The 21,027-nt window shown below is 41.3% G+C and overlaps 1 protein-coding gene across 1 annotated transcript; it reads left to right on the top strand.

The window, feature by feature from the left end:
- Positions 1 to 11,042: 11,042 nt before the first annotated feature.
- On the top strand, positions 11,043 to 18,006 carry olfml1 (olfactomedin-like 1). The gene is made up of 8 exons (XM_058075527.1): positions 11,043 to 12,166; positions 12,290 to 12,393; positions 13,913 to 14,103; positions 14,200 to 14,303; positions 14,635 to 14,826; positions 14,951 to 15,131; positions 16,171 to 16,330; positions 16,417 to 18,006. Exons 1-8 carry the CDS (start codon positions 12,038 to 12,040, stop codon positions 16,556 to 16,558), a joined length of 1,203 nt encoding a protein of 400 aa, XP_057931510.1. The 5' UTR covers positions 11,043 to 12,037; the 3' UTR covers positions 16,559 to 18,006.
- The last annotated feature ends 3,021 nt before the right edge of the window (positions 18,007 to 21,027 follow it).

Genomic DNA, 21,027 nt, shown 5'->3' with positions numbered 1-21,027 from the left:
CACACAGGAAGTTATTATGCCTCCATCAACACATCTCCTCCCCCTTCCTCCTTCAAGCTAATCCAAACAGTGTGGTCTGATTTTTCAAGTGTCTTTAAGTGTACTGTAGTGGTTCTCTTACAGTTTTTTCTCGATTGTTTAAACACATTTTGTGAAAGGATGCCTCATATTCTCAGAACTCTACACACAAATCAAAAAAAATCACTCACACATTTCTGAAAAACCCCTCAATTCTCCTGCAAAATGAAACTTTACATCCAAAACAGGCACACAAACCACTATATGAACAAACATTTCTATGAACCAGTTGAACACTGATGTGCTCAGTGTAAAACACTGTGATTACGCACTCAAAAAATAAATGTTTAGCCTCAACAACAAAAAAAATCAACGCAACAATTTCCATTAGTCTTTCTTAGTTATGACAACTTAATTATGAAATCGCTTTGAACCAACAAACAATATTGCATTGCACGAATTAGCTTTTCCTCTTCACTCAAAGCTTATTTTAAGTAATGCTTACTGAATAATTATTTTTAAATAAAAAAGAATAATAAGAATAATAAAGTTTTTAAGTTCGTAACTCCAAAAAATACAATAAGTCAACTGACTTCATTTTATTCAAAGTAGTTTAATTTGTTGTCTACTTAATTATAATAAGGCACACAGCTTTTTAAGTAGCAGTAACTTTATATATATATATATATATATATATATATATATATATATATATATATATATATATATATATATATATATATATATATATATATATATATATATATATAATTTGCTAAATAAAATAAATTAATAAAATTTGAGTGTATATGACATGCTAAATTAAGTTCATGTAATAGCCAACATTATTAACTTAAAAAATAAAGTTAGCAACTTAGAAAGTTTATCTAAATCAATTACAGTAAACCTTGGATATATCGGATTCAATTGTTCCCACTGGTTTTGTCCGATATAAGCGAAATCCGTTATATGCGTATACCGGAAAATGTCCGTTTTACGCACATATCGGATTTATATCCGGTATATGCGTAAATCGGATTTTATCCGTTATAAAAAGGCACTTCCTTGACTATGTTTCCAATGTACCTGGACGCGCAGGCAACGCTGCAAACGCTGCAAATGACGTCGTACAGCGGCCTGTCACGATTCGGCGAATCGGAGCGCCACGATGCGGCCATCCGATATATGCGAGGGAAATTTAATGGAAATGCATTGGAACAGGACTGGAGATTTTGTCTGAAATAGGCGAAATCCGTTATAAAAAATCCGATATATGCAATGAATTTTTATTGGAAATGTATTACAGAAAAATTGGTTCTTTTTTTATCTGTCCGTTGTGAGCGAATTTCTGATATATCCGAGTCCGATATATCCGAGGTTTACTGTAATTACATTTTTTACATTGCATTTATGTATTAAATCAAGTGGTGTCAACAGATACTCTGAATTACTTTTTAAAGTGCATCATATTCATCATGACTCTGGCCTTTTTGTGTTCAGTGTGACACTTGCAAAATGTTCTAGAATTGTTTTTTGTTTTTTTTTTTGGTATTTTTTTGACTCAGAACACAAAATTACACTGAAATATTTTTTTTATTTTTCACAAAAAAAAAAAAACAATGTATGAAGTGTTCATCACAGCCAACACAAAGTTCCACATACAGTGGTCTGCATCTAAATGTATACAGCTTCAGTTAAGGAAATAATAATAATCATCAACAAAAAAATCAATCACAAAGCAAAAGACTATACTGCATCTTGTCTTCTGTTTGGGTCAGGCCACAGCACCTCATCTACATCACATGCAAGGTTTTCTCTGGCTAAGCAGCGGAGGGAAATATCGCCTAGCATGGCAAATCCAGCCATGGAAAAGCATCCGCTGGAATCTCTCCACATGCATCTTCCATAGCTTGGAGAAGGGGATTGTGTGTTTGTGGATTTGTGACCCTTTGCCCAGCCTCTCTCATTGTTAGACCACTAATTGTAAAAATGTGTGTTTACATATGTGATGAGTCAGTGTGAATAATAGGAATATTAATTTTACTGTTTTGAGTTGCATTGTGTTCTTTGTGAAAACAAGAAGTTTACTTCATGAAAAGAATTGTGTGTAGTGTTTTGGAAAAAAAGTGTGTTGTAGATCTGCAGTCTTGAGTGTAAAGCAGGAATTGTGCTTATAGTTTAGCAGACTTGGTTCATGGAGTTGGTGCATTGGTTTATATGTTGTGGTCATTGGGTCTCAGGCATCACAAATCGAGAAAAAGCGTAAGTATTCATATATTTTTTTGTCAGATAGGTAAAGATTTGATTATTCCAGCAACACTTAAGCGATGAGGTAATGTCCCCAGTGCCACCCATTAGATGTAGCCCTAAGAGGTTTAAATAATGAGAGGTAATGCATGTGTCTGACCTTTACTGATAGGAGCAATAAAGAACAGCACAATGGATAAATGATCCATTAAAGCGCTGATAAATCTAATATAAAAAAAAAAGCTCCCTGTTCAAGTCTGTGTCTCCTTGGGCTAAAATGATCAGAAACAACACAAAGCAATACTTTTTGTGATTAGATTTGGCTCTAAAAGAGGGCAATATTTGAGAAATAAAAATGTACAGAATGTAGTAATTCACAATCAACACATAACCAACTTTATTTAGTCTCCTCATTTATCGTAAATGATCACCGATTGTGTTTATTTCCTTTATAATGGTATTTTTTAAATGTGATATAAGGCACAAAAAAATCACTTCACTTTGGACTCTCCTGTCTTAAACGGGAACTGCATTTTTTGCAGAATTTTACCATCATTCACAATCCTTAGGTGAAACATGAACATATTTCTTTCCCTTTTCTGTGCATTCTAAAGGGAGAAAACAACTTAGCACAAGGGAGCTAACATTGCATGCCATGGGATCCCTGTAGTTTCACTACAAAGACTAAAAGTTAGAAAACAAGTTAATATGAGCTAGCTAACAACAGACGTCATGGGAAGTACCTAAAAAAAACAAAAAACGGCAACATTGTTGACTTGTATATTAACAAAGCTACAGCGATATTGTTATTGTAGCAGCTAACGTGAAAACATATTTTTATCTGGCGTACTAACACAACACCTAGCTAGCCGCTAGTCTCAGTGTCATTCACAGATGGAATAGTTGCAGTTCTCAAGTTCGCTACAAAGACTTAACAAGTAACAAGATGCTCCTTTGGTGTCAGCATTTTTTTACCAGAGGACTGGAGCACATGTGTTGTGCTGGAAGATACAGCTATCCAAATGACAGCGGATATAGCAAGTGTTGTCGCTGTATCTATACTGTTCTTGTCGATAAAACTAAGTACAGTGAGGAAAATAAGTATTTCAACACCCAGTGAGCGACATCTCTTAAAAATAGTAAATATATCACAATGTATGATTATGTATTCCTGCCAATCAGCAAAAATTCTGGCCCTAAGAAGACCTGTCCACCCCACACAATCAGTAAGACTCCAACTACTAACATGGTTAAGACAAAGGATCTGACCAAAGACTCCAGAGACGTCTCAATGAAGTGCATTGTTAGCTAGCTCATATTAACTTGATTGTGGAAGAAGTGCAGTTCCCCTTTAAGGACGAGTTTAATAAAATAACCTTAACTTCTCAGTTAAATTTACTGGTATAATTACAAAATATCATTTGTTGATCGGTTTTAGTGATGAACTAACTGCAAACCGTTCGTTCAGTTTCTACCATTTTTCTTGTTCAGGGTCACAGGTGAGCTGGATTACTGGGTCATAACCAGTGACTTATATTTAGACCTATGAGAAAACGATACTACCCAGAATAGACCCATCAAGTCTGGCATTCATGTGTTTCATTTCATCTAACATGATTGACAGCTAGTAACTGGTGTAGAATACTACATATCGTTCACCGCATCTTTGAATGTGTCTTCTGAATGCCTTATATCTGTATTTTAGTTCATTTAGCTATTTTAATGCTTGAAGATGTTAAATTCATGCGATAAAATGCATGAAATTATGAATATGTTTTATTTTTTAAATTCTGACTGCACACTAAGGAGGGACGATAATCGTTTTACTGTCCTATGCGTCGTCATGCTCACACGCCGCCTTGATGCTAGCATGCTTTCACAGAGCAAATCAGAAATAATGAAAAATTCAATAGTTGTCCCACCAAAACAATTCTTTTTCGATTTTCTTTTTTATTGCTTATAACCTCGGTGGTGTATTCAATAGTCAATGGGAAAAATCCTATACAGGTTCGGTATTAATAATAATAGGTGCACCTGCAATTCACCTCACAGATGCTCTGTTGTATTGTGGGTGATTCAGATTCATTATTGGAAAGGATTCAGCCAGGCTGAGAGCCAGGCCCAGCTGCCTTCGAGGAACAAAGCGAATCTGTTCATCTCAACACCGGCTGCTCTGTTCTTCAAAGCTTGTGAAAGAGCACAGCGTCCGGTTATCAACTCTGAAATGAGGTTAGAGGGATAGTTGATACGTTTCATGATCTTGGCTCCAAATGCTAATTGTGGTTAACTGGTCTCAAATTAACTTATTTGTTGTAGCATTTAATGTCAAATACAAGCTAATTGGTAAATAGTGCGGCTATCAACTAGTGTGGATGGAACATCTTGCTGATGGTCTTGTTTGTATCTTTGTTTACCTCAGTGCATCGGTTCCACAGGCTATGAAAGAAAACAAGGTGATATACTGCAGTTACACATACAAATATTACATTTGCCATATATCTCAGCTGACAAGATCTATAGATGAAGAACAGCAACTTGACAATGGAAATGCCTCACTAAAGTAACAATACCTTATGATGTCATTAAACCTAATTAATTTCTATACCTGGGGTGGGGTTGGCATTCACCTCAGCCTTACTGCACCAGGGAGTCTCACCGTAATTAAATTTGTATAGATGGGGCTGCAGGAGGTCAGACCATCCACAGAGAGACAAACTGATAGAGGAAAATAAAATGAAAGTGTAAGTAAGGACAGAGACAGATGGGGTCAAAAATGTCTATAAACAATGTTAGTAGTACAGATCCATAAAGTACACAAAATGTCAGTGATTTTAGAAATGGAGATGAGTTTTTTTTTTTTAGCTGATCAAACTTCAGATTTGCTTCTCAGGGCCTCTTGGGTTGATATCAGCACTTTTAGGTCATCTGGTTGATGACCTTGAACTAACCAAGTTATGCCAACCATGACTGAATGAGGAGGGAAATGTGAAAGTTTGATTGTTTTGTCATATTATTAGATATTGAACTGTGCCAGGGCTGCACGGTGTGCAGGCCTCACAGCAAGGAGACCCGAGTTCAATTCCAACCCTTGGAGTTTGCAAGTTCTCCCCATACATGCGTGGGTTTTTTCCGGGTACTCCAGTTTCTTCTGGAACTTCTGGAAAACAAACAAAAATAGACTGTGTGTATATATTTATACTGTATATTCTGTATAGTTTGTATTTTCATTTTTTTAATTTTTAATAGATGTGTCTGCACCTACTTCACCAAAACAAATTTTTAGTATGTGTTTGATCATACCTAGCAATATTCCCACATTCCAAAAACATGCTAGTTTAATTGGCAACTCCAAATTGTCCATAGGTATTGAAGGTATTTGCTCAATTTTGCTAGCTAAAGATAAAAGCTAAAACAAACATATAGTCTCACAAATACAGACAAAAGATACTTATACACGCACCCACACAAAAAAGGACTAATGTGACAACTGACAGTTAATGTGAAAACATCGGGTATGCATATGACAGCTTGCTTTGCAACAAAAAAGCAGAATGTTCCAGACGCCTTGATGCCCCTGCGAACAAACGAAAACAGAAACACCAAGAAAGAAGCGGTTCAAGCAAGGGCAGTGACGAAAGCTGATTGGTCCAGGACTCCAGCTTCTTACACAATCTTGAGTGTATAATAAAAGACCGGGCAGGGAAAGGAAGGGTGCTTTTTGCAGCTGCACGGTAATAAGACCTGCTTACTTGTAGGCATACAGGGACTGCAGATAAGCCCGGACGTCTGTATTAGGTATTGTTGTCAGGAATAAACAATCTGGTTCTCATTCTATGATTTGGTTCTTTAAGATTCCCTTATCCTCTATTTGAAACCCACTTAGAGTCCTCAGGGGGAGGATTTCTACAGTATGAATGTGAGTGTGAATGGTTGTTTGTCTATATGTGCCCTGCAATTGGCTGGTGAACAGTCTAGGGTGTACCCTGCCTCTCGCCCGAAGACAGCTGAGATAGGCTCCCGCTTACTTGTAGGCATACAGGGACTGCAGATAAGCCCGGACGTCTGTATTAGGTATTGTTGTCAGGAATAAACAATCTGGTTCTCATTCTATGATTTGGTTCTTTAAGATTCCCTTATCCTCTATTCGAAACCCAGTTAGAGTCCTCAGGGGGAGAATTTATACAGTATGAATGTGAGTGTGAATGGTTGTTTGTCTATATGTGCCCTGTGATTGGCTGGCGAACAGTCTAGGGTGTACCCTGCCTCTCGCCCGAAGACGGCTGGGAGAGGCTCCAGCACCCTCTCGTGAGAATAAGCGGTAGAAAATGAATGAATTAAATGTGCCATTGCCGCACAGGCAGGAGATCAGGAAGACCTGGGTTCGAATCTCTGTTTTCTGCGGGTACTTTGGTTTCCTCCCATATTCCAAAAACAGTTTATTGATGCTCAGAGTTCATGAACAGGAGAAGGAGGAATCCACGGAGGGAAGTGAGGGGACAGCTGAGCAGCCTACGTAGCAGCAGGCTAAAGAAAGGAAGAAGATGAACCCCACTGCAAAAAGAGCACAAAACACAGGTGGTGAAAAAGAGTAGCAAAAACATGAAAAAGCAATCAAAAGAGAGCCGGTGGTTACCACTAGAGAATTATTAACAATCTAGTGATGTTTCCCTCCTTTTGGTGGGCCTTTAAGGGATGCCGTCAAGGATGATGCAACAATGATTCCACATCAGAGCCATCAAAGGTGTTACACAACAGAGTGTCGTCCTAAAGGAATTAAAAAGGTAGGCAAGGGGACTAAGGGAAGGGAAGGAGGATCCCATGACACGATCATTCATCAAAAGATAAACATTTAGATTTGACTCTCGGTATGTTGTTAGTACATATGCATATTTATATGGCTGTTAGCTTCATTTCTCCCCATTGATAATTGTACAGTCATGATTATGACATAAGCACATCATTATGCATTCCAACACACAATCTGCATACGCGGTTATTGACTCATCTACCCACACTGGTAACACACAGCTCAGGGGATACGGTCCTGCCATCTCTGAACGTGAATCTTTTCACTTGTCTTGCTGAGACTCCATGGATATTTTAAAGGTCTCCTCCACAAATTGTAATGAATCTTTTATGAGGGTACATCTTAATGTCTGTTGGTGTGTGTGTGCGCACATCAGTGGGTGAGGAATGCGCATGCAGAGATGCGTGGTTATTGGCTGGTTCATACATTACACTTACATCAGGCATGTTATATGAAGAAGGTTTCTGCATGTAATTGATCGTGGACAAAATAACACCTTAAAAATGTGTTTTTTCAACTTGAAAATAAGTATTATTTTATATGATTGGAGATACAGTATATGTTATATTTATAGAAGTTATTATTTATGCAGTTCCCATATATTGCCATGTGCATACATGTCTCTTTTCTTCGTCTCTCACCTCTGAACAGGCAGAAAGAGAGTCCACTCTATGCACTGGTTGAGCAGCAACACACTTCATATACACACGCACAACTTTAAATTATTATTATTTCATTCATTCATTTTCTACCGCTTATCCTCATGGGTGTGCTGGAGCCTATCCCAGCTGTCTTCAGGCGAGAGGCGGGGTACACCCTGGACTGGTCGCCAGCCAATCACAGGGCACATATAGACAAACAACCATTCACACTCACATTCATACCTATGGACAATTTGGAGTCGCCAATTAACCTAGCATGTTTTTGGAATGTGGGAGGAAACCGGAGTACCTGGAGAAAACCCACGCATGCACAGGGAGAACATGCAAACTCCACACAGAGATGGCCGAGGGTGGAATTGAACTCGGGTCTCCTAGCTGTGAGGTCTGCGCGCTAACCACTCGACCGCCGTACAGCCTAAACTATTATTAATTTAAAACTATTTAAATTATTTGTGCAATTTACTGTTTACGCTGTACATTATGTTGTTCATATTCAGTGTCATCAATTTATTCTCCATATTATTATTTATTTTCTTTTGTCTCTGGTCTATCCATCCATCCATCCATCTGGGAATATTACCAAGGTGACCCCCATCATTACAAACAAGTCAGTATGCTGGATTTCTATGACAGTAGTAGCAACATAAAAGGCAACAAAATGAACTAAACATATCCACCCGACTCAGTTTCCCCACCTGCAAAAAAAAAAAAACCTACACATTAAGATGTAGAGCTTTCTTCTGATAGGCCGTTGTGCCAGTTTGAGGTTAAGAGTGTTTTAGTGGCTGTTGGTCAGAGAGGTCAGACCACCACCACAAACCCCTTTTTTTCCTACTGCTTCATTGTTTGTTGCTTAATGGCTGGTTACAAAGGTTGGGTAAATGGTACTGGGGTTACTGGGTGGTTGTGGCTGTTGTGACGTATGACTATTCATTGGGTGTGCTGCTCTCTCGTGGTGTAAATTTGCAATAACTTTAAGATCCAATAAATGATCAATGCAAGATAATATAATACAGTATCATTGTCTTGTTCACATTAAATTGTCCCAACTAATCAGTTTCATTTTTATATGCAACTATTCTGGCATAGTGTTTAAAGCTGACGTGTGCTGTAACAAAAAGAGCATGAAACAGACCCAGGTGGCTGTAAAAAGCACCAGATGGAGACCAAACACGAGTAAAGTTATTCATAATGGTTGTGACAGACTTTGATCATAAATCACTCAGAATTAGTGTCTGTCAAGAAGAGTGATTCGTCACGCTATGAAAATCAGTAAAACTTTTGGACAAGTGTTGCAATTTGTATTGTCATTTGCTGTGAAAAATTATGTTCTATATGTTTATGATGTAATTGCTGGCATCATATATATCATATACTATATTGCTGCGGTTTATTCATTCATTTTTTTACCGCTTTTCCTCACGAGGGTGCTGGAGCCTATCCCAGCTGTCTTCGGGTAAGAGGTCGGGGTACACCCTGGACTGGTTGCCAGCCAATCACAGGGCACATATAGACAAACAACCATTCACACTCACATTCATACCTATGGACAATTTGGAGTCGCCAATTAACCTAGCATGTTTTTGGAATGTGGGAGGAAACCGGAGTACCCGGAGAAAACCCACGGATGCACAGGGAGAACATGCAAACTCCACACCGAGATGGAATTGAACCCTGGTCTCCTAGCTGTGAGGTTTGCGCGCTAACCACGCCCTTGGTGTTTGTTTATGTTAATGCAGATCATTAAGAGGATAACCAAAAAAGAGGATCATTTTCTATGATATAGTGCTAGCATGAAAAAAAGCAAAAATGCTGGCTTTTTGTCAGTGGAAGGACGGCAGTGACAAGCACCTTCCATCTTCTCCACCCATGTCTTCGTGTATGACATTTTTATGTTTTTTTATTGTCTGATTATTGTCAGAATAATGTTGACCTTACATTAAAAATATTACAAGGTTGTAGAAAGTCATGGTGTATGACAAATGTTACTGCAACATTATATTATTGGCGACATGCAGAAAACGATGAAGAAAACAATAAAAAATCATACAGAAAATACATTTATAATACAGTTCAATAGACACACATTAATATTTATTTTATGTTATTCGTTTTTGTATATTTCATCAGCCTCCCCTGACTGCATATCACTAGTGTATTGGTGCATTTGACCCTAAACAGGATAAGCGGTAGAAAATCACTGAATAAATGATGTTTAATGGATAATGCATAGTCTGCAATGTGGATTAGTGGTTAGCATGTTGGCCGCATAGTCAAGAGGTTAGGATTCAAATCGCTATTGGAGCATCAGTTTGCATGTCCTCCCCATGCGTACATGGGCTTCCTCCCACATGTAAGGTTAAGTCATTGTTTCTCCAATAGTGGGGTCGGACCCTAGGGGGGATGTGGTGAACTCTAAGGGGGAACCGCAAAAGCCTTTCAATGTTTGTGCAGTCGTGCCAACATGTACACATTTGTAGTACTCAACACTACTTGATTATGCTTGTATGTTCTCCATTTGTTGCATTTTCCTGGTTTCAGTTTCAAGTTCAGGGCTGCACGGTGGAAGAGTGGTTAGCGCGTAGACCTCACAGCTAGGAGACCAGGGTTCAATTCCACCCTCGGCCATCTCTGTGTGGAGTTTGCATGTTCTCCCCGTGCATGCGTGGGTTTTCTCCAGATACTCCGGTTTCCTCCCACATTCCAAAAACATGCTAGGTTAATTGGCGACTCCAAATTGTCCATAGGTATGAATGTGAGTGTGAATGGTTGTTTGTCTATATGTGCCCTGTGATTGGCTGGCGACCAGTCCAGGGTGTACCCCGTCTCTGGCCCGAAGACGGCTGGGATAGACTCCAGCAACCCCCGCGACCCTCGTGAGGATAAGCGGTAGAAAATGCTGTTAACCCTGTTAACCCTGGTGGTGTAATGGTACAGCTGCTACAGCAGCCAAACATGGACATTTTTAAATATCATGCTTCTTTTTTTTTGCTGAGAGTCTTTTGTAGAGCTGCACGGCAGAGTGGTTAGCGCGCAGGCCACACAGCTAGGAGACTCAAGTTCGATTCCACTCTCGGCCATCTCTGTGTGGAGTTTGCATGTTCTCCCCGTGCATGCGTGGGTTTTCTTCGGGTACTCCGGTTTCCTCCCACATTCCAAAAACATGCTAGGTTAATTGGAGACTCCAAATTGTCCATAGGTATGAATGTGAGTGTGAATGGTTGTTTGTCTATATGTGCCCTGTGATTGGCTGGCGACCAGTCCAGGGTGTACCCCGCCTCTGGCCCGAAGACAGCTGGGATAGGCTCCAGCACCCCCTGTGACCCTCGTGAGGAAAAGCGGTAGAAAATGAATGAATGAGAAGTTCATTCTGTAAATTACTGATAAATAAATAGATTTAATACATTTCTGTCCCTTAGGGGAGGCATTGATATAAATAATTGAGAACCACTGGGTTAACTGGAGACTCTAAAGTGTCCATAGGTGTGCTTGGGAGTGTTGTTAGTCTAGAAATGCCCTGCAGTTGGTTGGCAACTTGTCCAGTTGAGTGGAATAGGCAGTAGCCAAGACAGCATTCCCTGCGTGCCAGATGATCGCCCTCTACAGGCAGAACAGTGGCACCCGACGCCAATAGAATAGGCTTCAGTTTACCCGTAACCCTAATGAGGACAAGCAGTAAGGAAAATGAAGCTAGCTGGATAATGCATAGCCATAATACAACCATAAAAGACAACTACGGGATGGGGCAAGGTGCTAATTTTCCATTTTAATCCAGCTGTGATGCAGCTGCTTCGTGTAAGAACTGAGGACGTGTCAGGGTCACATTACAATAAAAATAAGACCAATCAGCTGTGAGTTGGTAATTTCTTGCTATTTCCTATTTTGTGTTGCTTTTAGGGGCACCACCCCCATTTCTTATTTTTATTCCTCATACCTCAAGAGCACAGTGAAAAAGGAGTACGTGAACAAGAAGGAAAGACAGCTGGTCAAATAGGAGTCGAGAAGTTCAGTGAGGGTTGAAGCCAAAAAGTAATCCAAAACAACCACTGGACTGGACTGGACTGAGCAAGAACTGAAAGAGAACCAAGACAGAATGTTCTGGAACTACAAATCGGAGCAGAGCCTTTTTTAAACCCAACACAAGGAAAAAGAAAGAAGAACATCTGTCAACAAAGTCTTTTGACACACGATTGTTATTGACAGACGTGGTTTGTGAGTTCAATGAATTGCATTCTGCAAGAGAAGTCGAGGCTGTGACCACAATAGATTCCGAGCTGATTTACTGGCAACGGGAGTGCAAACAATGTCAGGGAGAAAGTTTTGTGTGCTTTTGCTATGTTTGTGCTTAACTGTGACGACAGTCAATAACCAAGGTTCCCCCCATGATACCTTCATTATCCAGTACCTGGAGAGGAGATTGACTCAGATGGAGGTAAGTCAACACATTTATATGTTTTCTTGCTGGACAGAACCCACACTTTTTGTACTGATTAGTAGTAGTTTAGAAGATAAGGTATTTCTTACATTGACTCAGTATTTGTAACATTTTTTTCAGGAGCGTCTGAGCCAATGTGAACAAAACACAGTGAGCATAATGCAGAAGACCTACGATTTATCCTCAGGAATGAGAGGCCATCTGTCTACCTTCAATGTTATGAGGTATGGTTACCTGACAGACAGTCAACAACATTGGTCTAAGGGTGGATTCAAACTTGTTGTGTTTTGTTTGTAAGAATTTTGTATAAAAACTGGAAATCTAGGTTGCACGGCGGTCTAGTGGTTAGCGCGCAGACCTCACAGCTAGGAAACCAGGGTTCAATTCCACCCTCGGGCATCTCTGTATGGAGTTTGCATGTTCTCCCTGGTTTCCTCTGGGTACTCCGGTTTCCTCCCACATTTCAAAAACATGCTAGGTTAATTGGTGACTCCAAATTGTCCATAGGTATGAATGTGAGTGTGAATGGTTGTTTGACAGCTGGGATAGGCTCCAGCACCCCCCGTGAAGAAGGCTGTAGAATTGAGTGTTTTGGCCAAGAGGATAAGAATGCAGATTTGTTCTGTGTTGTTCTGTTTGTAGAGTATTTCATGGAAAGTAACTAAATCATTTTAAAATCCTGAAATAATCAGGATAGGGCCCCTTTAGAAATATCTCTGGTGCTCTCTGGTTCTACCATATCTTACTTATTGTGTGAAAATATGGGGTAATAACTATAAAAGCAATCTTCACTCGCTAAATGTACTGCAAAAAAGGTCAGTAAGGATAATTCATAATGCCGCCTACAGAGAACATACTAACTCCTTATTTCTAAAATCACAAATACTTAAACTTGCTGATATAGTTAATCTTCAAACAGCTAAAATAATGCATAAGGCTAAAAATAACCAATTACCTAAAAATGTCATCCAATACTTCTCTACAAGAGAGGAGAAATATGATCTCAGGGAAGAACTACATTTGAAATACTTATATGCTAGGACTACGTTAAAAAGCCATAGCATTTCAGTATGTGGAATCAAACTATGGAATGGATTGAGTAAGACCCTCAAACAATGCACAACGATGAGCCAATTCAAGAAACAATACAAGCAGTTGATGTTTGCTAAATACAAGGATGAAGAGTCTTGAACCAGTCATGATGTGCTATATATATATCACTATATTGACACTTACTATGGTACACATTATGTCATTGGATGGTCATATCACCTCGTACTTCGGTACATGACAAAAAAATTAAAAAATATTATTTCCATACTAGGAAAGCAGGAAGTGAACAAATGTAACAGTTACTGATTGTAAAAGTACCAGATGGAGGGGTAGGATTTAATAAGCTTTGCTTCTTCCTACTCCTTTTGGACATGTGGAACTGTGAACTGATTATGTGATGCATTCAATTGTAATCTGATGCATGTTCAAATGAAATTAAACCATTACCATTACCATTATCTTCTAGTACAGTTGTGAATGCGTTCCTCCGAACCCTGGTGTGCACCAAACAAGCAGACCAAGACCACTTGAGAGTTCAATAGCTTGGGGCCCACAATAGAAAAGGCCTGTTCTCCTCTAGTCTTAAGTCTCACCTTGGGCACCACGAGTTGGAGCTGGTCTTCGGACCTCAATTACCAATTACCCAGCCTCTTCAATAAAACCTCTTCAAACTTTTTCCCTGCACTTCAGATCGGAGGTGAAGAACCAGCTGGAGAGCATATCTGCACGTGTAAACCGAGTGGAGCAAGAGGTGGAATATCTGGAAAACAAGATGCCAGCCCATTCTGACATTGAAATGGAGGAGGCACTTCTTGAACAACAGATAAAAGCCGCCGAACTGGACCAGCTGAAAAGGAAAGCCAAAATCAGAATGGAAAATGGTATGAAGTACGTTACTATCGAGTGGAATGTCATTCCAAGGAAAAGACGCATTCAAAAAATAATATACATACCATTGTTGTCTCGGTCATTTGTAGATTGTAATTCAGCCTTGGGGCAAATCAAGTCTTTGAAAATCATAAAGAAGATGGGGGATACCTCAGGGTCTTGGTTCAAGGACCCTTCTAACGGATCGATCAAGGTCAGTTTGAAGAAACGTCAAAGGGGAAAACATTTTCCGTCCAAAGTGGGATGGGTTTGTGAATTATGGAAATTCAGGACTATACCCTGAAATGATCGACATACGTAGATCACAGGGCACATCCAGTGTCTAGAGAACGATTGAACATCGGTCATTGAACCCATACTGTCTAAGACTGAAGTCAGTAGAGTCAACCACTTGACCATTAGTGCTTAGTATATTTCGACTGTCACAAATCAGATATGCAAATATGAATGGAAGGATAGTTTTTAATAAAAGCGAAAACGGGACTAGCGACGATATCTCTCATCGGACTCTTAAATTCTTTCAGATCTACATGATGAGTGGAATTCGTAACAACACACTGTTGGAGTATGAATCTCTACAAAGCTTCTCGGAAAAGACCATCACACCTCCGGCTAAAGTGGTGCAACTCCCATTTCCATGGCAAGGCACCGGACACATGGTCTACAATGGATTTCTCTACTACCACAAAGCGGACACACTGAACCAGATCCTGAAGGTGTTTATTAATATGTTTTAATATGAATGCTTGGTCCCACGGTGGTCTATTGGTTAGCATGTTGGCTACATAGTCAGGAGATCTAGAAGATCTAGGTTGGAATCTCTGTATCTCTCATTTATAGGTAGACCTGTCCAATGGCTCAGTGGTCGACAGCACTCTTCTTCCGGGAGCAGGTCGTCTTCCAGTCTACAGCTTGAACCCCAACACCTACTTGGACCTGGCTGTGGATGAACTAGGTCTTTGGGTCATTCACGCTGACCCTGAATACGGTGGAAACTTGGTTCTAACTAAGCTTGATAAAGGTTAATGCCATATACAGTCATGCTTTGTTTAGTTCCAAAACCCAACCGTTAATTTCCACGAAGTTGGCTTCAATATTAATAAATTGAGTATTTTCATAGTTAGAGCATAGAAAACCTGTTTGACTGTTTACATTCCTATTATTATTTTTTTAGACCACATTGCACAACTCTTATGCCCAGGCTACGATACGGCTGCTGCTTTAAGAACACGATATAATCGAGCTAAATAATTAGCCTCCATGTTATTTATTGTAAACTGAAGAAAAGGTTTCAAATTGAGTGAAGAAGGACAAAGTAAGAAGCCGAAAATGTACCACTTCCACACAGAGAGAGAACCTATGAGTTGTCTTTCAATATTTTCTTATCTTGTTAACCAGAAAATTCATTTAATTCATTCATTCATTTTCTTGAGGCGGGGTACACCCTGGACTGGTGGCCAGCCAATCACAGGGCACATATAGACAAACAACCATTCACACTCACATTCATACCTATGGACAATTTGGAGTCGCCAATTAACCAAGCATGTTTTTGGAATGTGGGAGGAAACCGGAGAACATGCAAACTCCACACAGAGATGGCCGAGGGTGGAATTGAACTCCGGTCTTCTAGCTGTGAAGCCTGCGCTCTAACCACTCTTCCACCGTGCAGCCCCAGAGATTAATTATGAATTAATTTTTGAAATAGCTCTGTAAATAACATGACATCTTATTAGCAGGACATAATGCAACTTGTTAGTGAAATCCAGTAATGGTTCTGGACATCTCAGGGCCCTAAATGGGACTTGACCTGGGTGTGTCCTTACGAGTTAACAAATACCGTTATTGATGTCAGCATTTGGCTGCGTTTGTCACGAAAACTATGCTGAAACAAATCTGTTAAATAATACAACTTCCAACAGTCTCGACCCATCTTGGGACATCGTGTTGAGCTCCTTTCCAGCATAAAAGTCAAATAGACAGCTGAGTGCTAAATATGAGTGCTAAATAAGCACACACACAAAGAAATTATTCATAACAATTATATGTCTTCATAACAGGCAACTTGGCAGTAGAGTACATCTGGGATACGCAGTGTAAAAGTCATGATGCTGAAGGAGCGTTCATCATATGCGGGACTCTCTATGTGGTCTTCAACACACGCTATGGTGGACGGTCCACTGTACAGTGTCTCTACGACATTCATGACACCATCCACAGGTTGGTATTATGACAACATCCTGCATCCAGCATCACTCCTTATATGCTACTGTATATGATAAATATGCTCGGATATCTTTTGGCAGCGCTGAGAGTCCAGTGGTGTTCTTTCCAAAGAGGTACACGAGCCACAGCAGCATCCACTACCATCCCGGAGACAAACAGCTATACGCCTGGGATGATGGATACCAGACAATATACACAGTGGAGACGCAGATTGCTGAATGATAACCACTGTAGACATGAGTAAATTAGCTAAATTCTAACATACTAACGGCTACCATGCTAGCACCAAGCAAGACAGCCTCAAGTCCCGAAAAGTTTGAGGCAGTCCCATAGTGTCCCCACAACATACCATGTGTGTATTTGCTTTTAGACATGAGTAAATTAGTAAATTAGCTAAAATGCTAACATGCTAAATGTCATCATGCTAGCACCTAGCAAGAGAACCTCAAGTTTAGAAAGTGCCAAGGTTGTCCTATAACCTCCCTGAATGATGCCATGTGCGTATTTGACTTTAGATGTGAGTAAATTAGCTTAAGTGCTAACATGTTAACAGCTACCATGCTAGCACCTAGCACGAGGGCCTCAAGTTTAGAAACTGCCAAGGTTGTCCTATATCGTCCCTACATCATGCCATGTGTGTATTTGCCTTTAGACATGAGTAAATTAGCTAAATTCTACATGGTAATGGCTACCATGCTAGCACCTAGCAAGCGGGCCTCAGGTCCCGCAAAGTTTGAGGCAGTCCCATAATGTCCCCAAAACATACCATGTGTGTATTTGCTTTTAGACATGAGTAAATTAGCTAAAATGCTAACATGCTAAAAGTCATCATGCTAGCACCTAGCAAGAGAGCCTCAAGTTTAGAAAGTGCCAAGGTTGTCCTATAACCTCCCTGAATGATCCCATGTGTGTATTTGCCTTTAGACATGAGTAAATTAGCTTAAGTGCTAACATGCTAACGGCTACCATGCTAGCACCTAACAAGAGGGCCTCAAGTTTAGAAACTGCCAAGGTTGTCCCATATCCTCCCTGCATCATGCCATGTGTATATTTACCTTTAGACATGCGTAAATTAGCTAAATTCTAACATGCTAACGGCTACCATGCTAGCACCTAGCAAGACAGCCTCAGGTCCCGAAAAGTTTGAGGCAGTCCCATAATGTTCCCACAAAATACCATGTGTGTATTTGCATTTAGACAATAGTAAATTAGCTAAAATGCTAACATGCTAAAAGTCATTATGCTAGCACCTAGCAAGAGAGCCTCAAGTTTAGAAAGTGCCAAGGTTGTCCTATAACCTCCCTGTGTGTATTTGCCTTTAGATATGAGTAAATTAGCTTAAATGTTAACATGTTAACGGCTACCATGCTAGCACCTAGCAAGAGGGCCTCAAGTTTAGAAAGTGCCAAGGTTGTCCTATAACCTTCCTACATCATGCCATGTGTGTATTTGCCTTTAGACATGAGTAGATTAGCTTAAATGCTAACATGCTAACGGCTACCATGCTAGCACCTAGCAAGAGGGCCTCAGGTCCCAAAAAGTTTGAGGCAGTCCCATAGTGTCCCCACAACATACATGTGTGTATTTGCCTCACTAGTATTCATTCATTTGTACATTAAAATTTTCTCATTATATTTTGCTACTTATATATGAGCATTTTATATCACAGTAATAAAGAGCATTTGCAAGACATTTGTAGTTGATACTTAGTAGAATAGGGGAAAATGGTGATGCACTGTCTAATAACTTAACAAATTATGCTTTTAGGAAAACAACATTCATTCATTTTCTACCGCTTATCCTCACGAGGGTTGTGGTGGTGCTGGAGCCTATCCCAGGTGTCTTCGGGCGAGAGGCGGGGTACACCCTGGACTGGTCGCCAGCCAATCACAGGGCACATATAGACAAACAACCATTCACACTCACATTCATACCTTTGGACAATTTGGAGTCGCCAATTAACCTAGCATGTTTTTGGAATGTGGGAGGAAACCGGAGTACCCGGAGAAAACCCACGCATGCACGAGGAAAACTTGCAAACTCCACACAGAGATGAATCGATCCTATCACCTATGCCAGATAGAACCCACAGGTTGAATACCAGGTATTTATGACATAATACAGATGACAGTGGTGTCCAGCATGCGGCCATTAAACACTAAAGAAAGAGCAAAAATGGCAAACGACATAGAATATAAAAGCACAGTTTAAAAATAAATTAAAACTGCAAGCAGTGATGAGCGGGCTCGAGCACCCCGACGCGGTCGGGGGTAGGCGCGGGTCGGGGGTACACGCGGGTCGAGGGCGCGCGCGTGTTCGGACGGGCGCGCGGACGCACCGTACGAAAAACCGCAACGATGGGATAAGCGGTAAGGGAGTTACGGCACTTGCAATTTTCCGCCCGGAGGGGGCGACGCCGGCGGCGAGGCTGGTGCGCGGTCACGTCCCGTCCGGCGCCCCGAACCGCCATAAAAAAATTTGCGACGATCGGACCGTGCGGTAGGTACTTGCGGCGGATATACGTTTCCGCCTGTGGGTGGCGCTATACAGTCTATGCGCCCACACGGTAATGGACCGGAGGGTACCCCGAACCACCAGAAAAAATTAGGTGCCGATCCGACCGTGCAGAAGGAAGTTACGGCTGATATACATTTCCACCAGTTGGTGGCGCTATAGCGTATGTACACACACTGTCATAGACCAAAGGGTAACCCGAACCACCAGAAAAAAATTCGGGCAGATCCGACCATGTGGGAGGAAGTTACGGCAGATATACATTTCCACCAGTTGGTGGCGCTATAGAGTCTATGGACACGCAGATTCAAAGAGTGGAGGGTGACCCGACCGACCAAAAAAAATTTAGAGACGATCCGACCATGTGGAAGGAAGTTACGGCTATATACATTTCCACCAGTTGGTGGCGTTATAGAGTGTATGTATACACACAGTCATAGACCAGAGGGTACCCCGAACCACCAGAAAAAATTTGGGACCGATCCGACCATGTGGAATGAAGTTACAGCTGATATACATATCCACCAGTTGGAGGCGCTATAGCGTATGTACACACACTGTCATAGACCAGAGGGTACCCCGAACCACCAGAAAAAAATTCGGGCAGATCCGACCATGTGGGAGAAATTTACGGCAGATATAAATTTCCACCAGTTGGTGGTGCTATACAGTCTATGTACACACACAGTCATAGACCAGAGGGTACCCCAAACCACCAGAAAAAATTTGGGGCCGATGCGACCATGTGGAAGGAAGTTACAGCTGATATACATTTCCACCAGTTGGTGGCGCTATAGTGTATGTACACACACAGTCATAGACCAGAGGGTACCCCAAACCACCAGAAAAAATTTGGGCAGATCGGACCAAGTGGGAGGAAGTGACGGCAGATATACATTTTCACCAGTTGGTGGCGCTATAGAGTCTATGTACACACAGTATAACAGACCAGAGATTGACCCAACACACCAAAAAAATTTTCAAGACAATCTCACCATGAATCAGGAAGTTATGGCAGATATACATTTCCACCAGTTGGTGGCGCTATAGAGTCCATATACACACACAGTCACAGACTGGAGGGTGACCGAACCCACCCAAAAAATTAGGAGACGATCCGACCATGCGTGAGGAAGTTACAGCAGATATACATTTCCACCAGTTGGTGGCGCTGTGTTTTGAACATGGGTTCTGGAGCGTTAGGTGCGTCCTGTCATGATAGACTTCTCCACCGAAAATCATAGTGATACGTGCAACGGGTGGCGAGGGATAATGATTTGAAACTTCTAGGTGGCGCTAGTGTGTCAATTTAGATTGGTGTCACATGGGAGCACCACCAGGGCGCTCAGGCCTGGATTTTGACCTTACGTGTAAGATTTCAGCAGCCTGTGACCTTCTGCGGGCGAAATATGAGCCTTCGATGGTCAATGGCGAAGGCTGACCATTTGCCGTGGCCACGCCCACCACATGTGCTTTACACACATCACAGTCCATCAACTGACATCATCAGTCTGTCAGTCAAACTGTGTATTGACTTTGATGTACATTGCTTCAAGGCAAGGCCAGACACCAGGCAGGGCCAGATAAGGTAAAAGTTAAGGTTAAAGTAAAAGTTTGGTGGCGTGCCACGCCCACATCCTAAGTAGCAGCCCAAAATCCTTCGCAATTTAACGTGGGCCATCCGTCTAGTGTCCGTTGATGCTACAACGGACTCATTCGGTCAAACCCCCTAGGAGGAGTTCGTCGAGATACGACCCCTACATCCTCCCCCAAATGGCCGCCGCCACCTAAAATGGCCGACTTCCTGTTGGTTTTTGAACATGGGTTCTTGAGACTTTTTTGTGCGTCCTGTCACGAGTGATGTCTCCTCCGAAAATCATGCCCATACGTGCAACGGGAGGCGAGGGATAATTATTTTAAAACTTGTAGGTGGCGCTAGTGAGTCAATTTGGCTTGGTTTCAAATGGGGGCCCCACCAGGGCCCTCAGGCCTGGAATCTGCCCCCCCTTATGAGTTTTCAAGCACATGCGACCTTCTGCGGGCAAATGATGACCCTTTCTTTGTAAACGGCGAGGCCTGAGCATTCTCCGCCAGGCCACGCCCACCACGTGCGCTTTTCCTGCATCATGGTCCATCAACAGGCTTCACCAGGCTGTCAGGCAGTGACCTTGTGACCT

The sequence above is a fragment of the Doryrhamphus excisus genome, chromosome 6, assembly GCF_030265055.1.
Source record: "Doryrhamphus excisus isolate RoL2022-K1 chromosome 6, RoL_Dexc_1.0, whole genome shotgun sequence".
Classification (NCBI taxonomy): Eukaryota; Metazoa; Chordata; class Actinopteri; order Syngnathiformes; family Syngnathidae; genus Doryrhamphus; species Doryrhamphus excisus.
The sequence above is the reverse complement of the archived record's forward strand: the minus strand, read 5'-3'. Positions and strand labels throughout refer to the sequence as shown.